This window comes from Dendroctonus ponderosae, unplaced genomic scaffold (assembly GCF_020466585.1).
Source record: "Dendroctonus ponderosae isolate FM_Combo_2020 unplaced genomic scaffold, Dpon_F_20191213v2 Dpon_F_20191213_9, whole genome shotgun sequence".
NCBI classification, from domain to species: Eukaryota; Metazoa; Arthropoda; class Insecta; order Coleoptera; family Curculionidae; genus Dendroctonus; species Dendroctonus ponderosae.
In genome coordinates, this window is record NW_026019116.1 from 63,010 (window position 1) to 71,359 (window position 8,350).

Here is an 8,350-nt window from a genome sequence, read left to right on the forward strand (position 1 = left end):
TCTTCCAAAACAAAATCCTCCGCAGGATGACAAGACCCCCTGGTACGTCCGTAACTCACAAATTCACGCGAACCTTCAAATCGAAACCGTGCAACAGTTCGTCTCAAAGCTACATGAAAACTTCAAAACTCGCGTCCTAAACCACCCAAACCCACTCATTAAAGACACGTTTCCACAAACTATCCCAAACCAACGATTCAAAACCCCGACAAGTTTAATGGCAGACTCCCCCTGGAATCACCCGCCTTAAGCAGTTGATTCCCGACATCTCAAACCTCCTGGAAAGTACCTAAACTCTCAAACTCTTCCAAATTTAACCCTCTAGGCCAACCGCCACAAACCACTACTTTTCGCGCTCCGTACCCGTACTTTTTTTTTTCTTTCTTTGTTCGCTCTCAGCCCGAAACCACCAAAACCCCCGCCCTAAACCCACCAAGGCTCTTGCAGGCTACCATTAAAGACAAAAAGCCTTAATTGGCTATGTCTGTCTGTCTGTCATTGTTTCTCATGTTCATTTTATTCTTACTATCACGCACGATCGCACACACCGAATAATTTCATGAAAACCAACATGCGAAATTAACAATGCAGGAAGAAAACGTGTTATTTGTTTACAAAGAAAATAATACTGATGGACGATCACTATGGTCTTTAGCTCCTTCAACAGGAAAGGAGCTTGCGACTTACACAGATGCGCCACCTGTGCAGCCAACTACGGCAACAAAATATCCGTTTGCTACTTAACCCCTTATAGAGACGTGAAACCTGACATTTAACACTTTTAAAGAATAAAACATTTTTTATTTTTTATTTTTTTTGGTACTTAGCCCCTTATTTCAGTCTAATCTTCAATTATGTTTTTAAAAAAGGAAATCATTATATATCATCACTATTTCAACTACCGTCATCATTCTGCATTTTTAGTGAAGAATTTAAAAAGTAACATGTTCCTTTTGGAACCGCGTTTTGAACCTATTACCTAGGTGAACCTGCAAAACAACCGTTTATCACACTTGTACTATATCACTGTGTGTAGGTATGCAGCATGCACCCATATGTTACATAATGGGACTCGCGTCAAGTGGTAACTCCAATGTTCATGTGGCTGCAAATCACGACAGCTCTGGCGCCGGAGAATGGCGCGCAGTTTCAAAATTTACATTTAGGGCCGTAATGTGTTTTTGTAAAACAAATTGAAGGTGCATATTTAAATAAATTTCATTTAGCATGTTGACAATTGTGGCGCTGTATTTCTTTATCATCATGGTTTCTGTGCGAAAGCAGCAGTTTTTTTAAATAATTCGAGCAAATAAGATGTTATTAAGTTTGCTTATGTTTATTTCGTATTTAATAAACTAATTTTGTTTAGAACGACATTGTAAAACTAAGCTTCTAAATGCCTACATAGATATTGCACATGCAGTCTGTATACCGTCTTTGCTAAAAAATAAAAAATTTCGTGTTGGCAATCCGGATGCTGTTGCCGAATATATTTTCAGCATCGGCAATATTTTTACTTACATTTTGGACACACATTTTAGTCTGTAGTTGGATGAATTGTTAGTTAAGAGTAGTGCCAAGGTAATCGTATTTGAAAGTTTTTTATTTCTTTCAACTCAATACTGTTCAAATATAGAAAAAGAGACATGTTATTATGGAAGATTTAGAGCATAATTTCAAAGTGGTATTTGAAAAGGACCGTCTTTTCCAACACGATCTAGTCTAAGAGCCCACTTAAAGAAATTTCAACCAGGTAAGTTTTTGATGTAATACATTTTTTTAGTTTTTTTCATGTTTGTTGTGCTTAACCCAGATAGCATTTGACTTTCTGTGAATATCTCCGAATGTTCAAAAAATATTCAAAACATCGCGAGAATATCCCGGGAATATACCTGGCTGAATATTCATAATATTAATTTTCTGTAGAATATACATATACAGGGTGATTCAGAATTGGCGTCCTTCCTCTGGAGGTGTTGTCTGGCGATGTGTTAGGAGTACAAAAAAAATAGTTTAAAAAAATAATTGTTATTAAATACTCAGAAATTTGCAAAAAAACGATATCAAAAAGAGTGCAACAATGTTTTTCAATGGAATCTGCCTAATTAACATTACAAAAATACCTGTCGCTTCGTAATTATTAAAAACTCCGGTAACTATGGAATTATACAGGGTGACAATAAAATAGACAAGGATAAACGGTGAATGCAACAGGATTTGTTAACAGTGGAACGTACTTCGAAATGTCAACTCTCATGTTAGTCGAACCATTCTTATGACCTCGAAATATGTTTACAAATAAAATTACATGTGAGTGCTGATGTCGAAACAAGTTAGTGCCTCTGCAATCTCCTCATTATCCACGGTTATCGAGCAGCTTCTCGTATTGGATAATTAACTCCTCAGTTTGTACCAGTGCTCATTAATCCAATGGTATAATCTGTCCTTGTGCTGTGTGTATCTTACATACGTGATAGAAATTGTAGCCCTTCCTCGTATTTATCTGGTGCCTGGAAAAGTGTCAGTTGTGAAATATTCTGGGACCCCATGAAAGGCTCTTCTGCAATTATGCTCAATGCTTGTTCCTCTGTGTATGGAACCCGAACATCTATTGTCATCCACTATCTTCCTGGAACCACTCTCGTCGGCCTTTGTTGGCGTAAGTTCTTAGAGCTTCTGCTATCTTATTTTTACATTTCCCGAAAACTAAACGCATATCGGCAAATTCGTGAAAGCAGCTTCAAAGTAAGTCGCAGTTTGACAAATTATTGTTATTATTGACAAGGGCGATCCGTATTTTCGATATATTTTCTGTAACTATTTGTTAATGCCAAAAAACATCATTGCCGTTTTGACTTTTCCCCAAAAAATTGTAGAAGAGAACTTTTTGAATATCAAAAATTTTTGTAATCTGAAGCAAAGATAGTAAGTTTAAATTTTGAATGCTTAAGTATTCCAATATGCTACAAACCAAACATGAAACAATTTCAAAATAGTGCTTTCTAGCACAATTTAAACAAAGTTGTAATTCGATTTTTAATTGTTAAAATCGTCTAGAAATTGTCGAAAAAAAAATGTGAATATTTTTCTCGAACTCTATAAGTGAGCCCCGATTAACCTTTAAAAGGAATGACGCCAATTTTGAATCACCCTGTATGTATATTCATGAAAGTTCATAAAAGGTATGTGCTAAGTATGTACATATTATGTATATGTGCAGATGATTATACCTAGTATGTTCAAAACAAATGTTCGGGTAATATACATGAATGTCGTATATCGACTGTATATTTGCATATACTATGGATATTTGTTTTTGTATGTATTTATCAAAACTGCAAACATAACGATTCAAATATGAAATAATTAATCGTCCTAGTTTTTCAAGACAAGTTAACATCAACTTGTTCGAAGCGGATCAACCAGCAACAAACTTACTATAAAAGTTTCACGTTGGCATAATTTCGATACAAATTTTATAGCAACTTACAATATTTTCAAAGTTTCAAAGGTTTCCGATTTTTGTGGAAGATGAGTAGGTAAGAATGTCAAAAATAAAAAAAATGCTTTCCATGAAGCGAGAACCGGAGAGAGAGACGAGGAAAAACCGAAACCAAAAATTGTCTTCCTGATTTCCACCATCGTCAAGAGAGACTATTTTGTCTGCAGTTTTAGATTTATCTACCCGATTGGAGATTCCCAGAAATATATTCAACTGCCTCCAGTATCCTGAGTGGGGAGTCTTTCCACTGAAATTGTGGATCGGATGGACCGGGGCAGTCTGGATAAAAATGGGTAAAACTGGTATATGACAGCACGTTGAAAAGTGGAAAAAGTTGTAATGCACGTCCCGCTGATTAAACTTACGCATGGAGTGAACTTTTTTAATGTTACAAAGATAGTATCTGTTTTAAAATTTACCCTGTATAACAGATAAATTTGAAAACATATATTCTCTTTACCACATTAAAAAAGTTATGTCATATGCGTATACTTGTGCTTGTTCAGTGAATGTCCATGTGTATGTTCAGTCAATGTACATGTGTTTGTTCGGGGAATGTAGATGGTATGTTCTATGAATATACATGTGTATGTGTGATAAATGTGGAAATATACGTTCAGTGGTTTAACTCTGAGACATTTCTGGAACATACCTGGAACGTTCATAATGGTTCTGATGTATGTACGACGAACATTCATGTTCATCAAATGAATGCTCCAGGTATTTGCGGGGAATAACATAATGAAATATGGGAAGCGACAAATCAAATAATTTGCTATTTTAGGAAAACTGGATGAGTTAGCTCCGAAAAAAACTTATAATATCTATGCTATCTGCGATAAATGCAAGAAATTAGTATCAAAATATTCCAGCTTGAATCAGTATCTGAGCAAATTTTACACATCACATATGATTATTAATTTTAGATATCTGTCAATGTATGAATGAAATGTATATACAGGGGAGCTTTTTCGAAGACCAGTACAGAAATATTCGAAACTATAGCAGTTATAAAAATAGTTAAATGGACAAAAAATTGTGGTTTTGAATGCCCTACTCGAAACCAAATTAACATAAGATGGCTTAAAGCATTTCTCCAAAATAACTGTCTCATTTTTGACATATGACAATGTTGAAACCATTGCACATTACGGCATCTTCCTAAATCTAAGTCGTCCAACATAAAATCCAGGATATTGCGAAGGAATTGAAGATACCGACTCCCCTTTAAGGTGCCTTCAAAAATAAGTGGTCCAAATGTTGTATCTTATGTTATATCTGAGTAGCAAATTTTAATGCCCATAAAAGGACGCATCAGACGGAAAAAGTTTCTCTCTGTAGGTCGAACCAAATTAAAGTGTCCTATATGCAAATACGAAGATAATTTAAAACCTACGTTACTTCATCGTTTTGAAGAAAAATGTGAAATAGCTCCACTCGAAGCATTACTAAATGCCATTATGCCATGCCAAGTGCAGGGTAGCAGATTTCTAAACGTCGTAGGGAAAGACACAACACAAAACAAAAGTGTATAAACAAAAGTGAATATTTTCAGTAAAAGAAACTTCATTAAAGGGAAGCTAGTGGTGTGATTCAAATCCAAATTACAGCTAACATATAAGAACAATTTAAACAAAAACTGAAGTATTATATTCAATTAATTATACTCCTTCTTCAAGTATCACGAAATGTAAACTTTGAAACTGCGCACCATTCGCCGGGGCCAGAGCTGTCGGGATTTGCGAGCACATAAACATTGGGGTTGCCACTACACGCGAATCAAAAGCGAGTGCCTTAAAATAATATAGGGAGATCGGTTGGGCTTTCAGCCAACCAACCCACGAAATTTGGCTTTTAAATTTAAAACAGCTAATGATATAACTTGTTCCGGAAACACCTGTTATTACACTTTTTTTAAACAATTGATATTCGTCCGAAAAGCACGTTAATCTCCCCGTCTCCCGTCATCTCACCTTAAGGCTTTATATTTACTGATCTCGTTAGGAAAAATTTTCTCCAATTCCACTATCAAGCTTTTTTTTAATTTTTGGTAAGCATCGATTTTTCCTTTAACTTGTTCATTTTTGGCCAAAGCTTTTTCAATACAATTCTTGGTATACAGTTTGGGATTACGACCCTGGTCAATATAACTACAGAATTTGCAAAAAAATACATTAATTTATCAATCAATTACAAATAACGTTAACTTACTTACTCTAATACCTCTGGTGGAACTTGCACATCTTGAAATTGGGATTTCAACTTATCCACCTCCTGTAATCCATGTACCATTGTCTGTCTGGAATTTAAGAACAAAGATTATTTCAACGAGTCAGTAATATTATGTTAATAATTGTTTAATATATATGTCCTTACAATTTTTGATTAAGCGCATTCTGGCTTTGGGGTTGAAAATCGCTAACTATTATATGCATCTGACGAGCATTTTCAATAAGCATTTTTAACTGAGTCTCCAAATTTTTGAAAGATGAAGCCATATTTAGTAAAGGTAAATAAATCCTTCTATCAATATCTAGTACAATTTACCAGTAAGTAAACGAATAATGCAGGATTTATGCAGGAAGAAACAAAGGTAAACAACGTCCTTAGCTCGGTAATGGAGAAATCGCCACTAACGCTTGTCGACTGTAGAGATGATACGAAATACTTGTCACAGGTATTTTGGAACAGGTATCGATACGGAACAGTCGGTACCTGTTATCGATATTTAAAATAATATGTGATTTGGGCAGATTTGAAAAAGGCAAATACTTGCCTTTGTTCCTTTTGGTTCCCCGCGGCGTTGTATATTGGCCTGAGTTTTAGTGAAGAGAGATATTTTATTCTTGTGTTGTGGTAAGTTTTTGTATGTATGGGAGTGGCACGTGGGACCTGATGATTTTCGAATCCATGCACCCCCGTGATTCGGCAAATAGCAATATTCAATAGGCAGAAAATATCGGAAAGAGTAGTAACAGCCGTCTCCGATATTTTCTTTAATATGGCCAGGCCTGTGAGTCACAGACTGTGACTGACCGACTGTTTTTTTCGGAATTCTGAGCTGTTTCTTATCCTTGAAACTTGTTCTATTTCGACCAATAGCAGTGCTTCTGAAATACAATAGAATTTGTTACATCTGCCCAGTGGAGTAGTGGTCGAAGTATATTTAAATTTGTATAGGCGCTATTTACCTAGTCAGAACAAGTTTCAATATTTGTTCATATCAAGCATAGCTGAAGTATTAAATTGCCAATTATCATTTAAGCGATAAGATGAATTGTAATAAGTGATTAGCATGAAAATAGAAGATAGGCAAAAAATTTTCACTTTTACTACCCTTAAGCGGAAAATTTAAAAAATGTAGTCACCTTTTTTTGTGTTCAAATAAAGTTTCGATAAAATGGTAAAACGTTACTCATAGAAAATGTTATGACTTTTTTTTGACCATCAGCCCTTGCATACATAAAGGAACCAAAGGCATTCGGTCTTCGGTCATAATTTATTGCTGATCCACCAGATTCGCACCCAAATTACTAGGAAGTGACGTCGATATCCTTCAATGGAATAAATTAGTGCACTCGGATTGGATTATGTTTTTTTCCGGGCAATAAATAGGTAAAATTATTATTTTAAATTTTTTATAATTAATTTGGTTGTGCTTCAAAAAGTCTCACTATAACTTTTTTTAAATGCTTGTATATTTTATAAGTGGTATAAATTTTAGTTTAAAATATTCATAACTTTTTATTCATTCCTATTTCTTATGTAAAAAGGGCTCATGCCAGATTCTAAATACATTTTTCTTGAGACGTGGGAGACACTTCTCCAAGGCGATATATTTTACTCGTAAAAAGTTATACTACAACGTACAATAAATGAAAATTTTATAACTGACAAGCAAAACTAAATTAATTATTAAAAATTAACAAAACGCTGAAATCGACTTTGGTTTTTCGATTTTTAAGTAAACTAATGAACGGATTTTAATTTAGTTTATCTGATATCATAGGTGTTTTTAATACTTGAAAAAAGGGATAAAACCTTTTTCAATAGCATCATCGGTTCAACAGTTATGCACAAAAAACGGGCTTTTGCACTTTCTTTATAAATACTTGTTCAGTAGCAATGTTCCACAGCCGGAAATCGAGCACAAACTATTGTTTCAATGTTCTGATATTCTTCCGAACAACTTCCAATAATCTTTTACCTTCATATCTTAGTGCCCGAAACAGGCCTTTTAAAGTCTAATCCGACTGGCCTCAAAATACGCTTCAGCCTGGTTTCAGGTATAAACCAATATTTATTATGGGCCAAAATAACATGTGCCAAAAAATCACAGATACTCGGAATAGGTACGAGCTTGGGACAGTCGAACTTCATAACGCCCTTCTTGATCCGTAATTATGGTTTGCCGAAAAAAATCTTTGGCTGCCATTTCAGTTTCTTCCCTGTTCTGTTTCTCGATAGGATCTTGGATACCCAGAACGTCTTGACAAGCAGATTCAATGTAGTTACCACTGTATTAGAGCGTGATTGACAATCTGGTATCTTTCCCATTAATATCCATCCAAAATGAGTTTCGAAAGCGATTAATCCACAGGCCGACACCTGCCACGTCTGCTCCCGATAATAATTCAATTGGGCCATATTGGGAAGAATCGGATACTTCTATCCTATAATCTTTAATCTCCTTGAGCCATGGTCCAGACAACATAGGAATTATATCGGCACATATGGTGGGCTGCTCCAAAACTTCAAATTTGTATGAAAATCTTTCTTTATAGATTGTAATGTCATAACATTCATGGCAATTAATAGCTTCTGCACCACCAAATAAGCAGTGCCTCA

The 8,350-nt window shown here is 35.1% G+C and overlaps 1 protein-coding gene across 3 annotated transcripts in view; it reads right to left on the bottom strand.

Moving 5' to 3' along the window:
• The window catches only part of LOC109540846 (zinc finger protein 570), a 12,807-nt gene extending 6,648 nt beyond the window's left edge, over positions 1–6,159 (bottom strand). The window contains exons 1-4 of one of the 3 annotated variants that reach the window (XM_048669853.1): positions 6,043–6,145; positions 5,879–5,973; positions 5,718–5,801; positions 5,476–5,652 (exon numbers count right to left, since the gene is read on the bottom strand). In XM_048669853.1, coding sequence (XP_048525810.1) covers positions 5,476–5,652; positions 5,718–5,801; positions 5,879–5,961 — 344 coding nt within the window. In that variant the 5' untranslated portion in view covers positions 5,962–5,973; positions 6,043–6,145. Of the gene's footprint in view, positions 1–5,475; positions 5,653–5,717; positions 5,802–5,878 lie in introns of all 3 variants that reach the window. The other 2 variants (XM_048669854.1, XM_048669852.1) reach the window with 2 other exon arrangements.
• Positions 6,160–8,350: the final 2,191 nt, after the last annotated feature.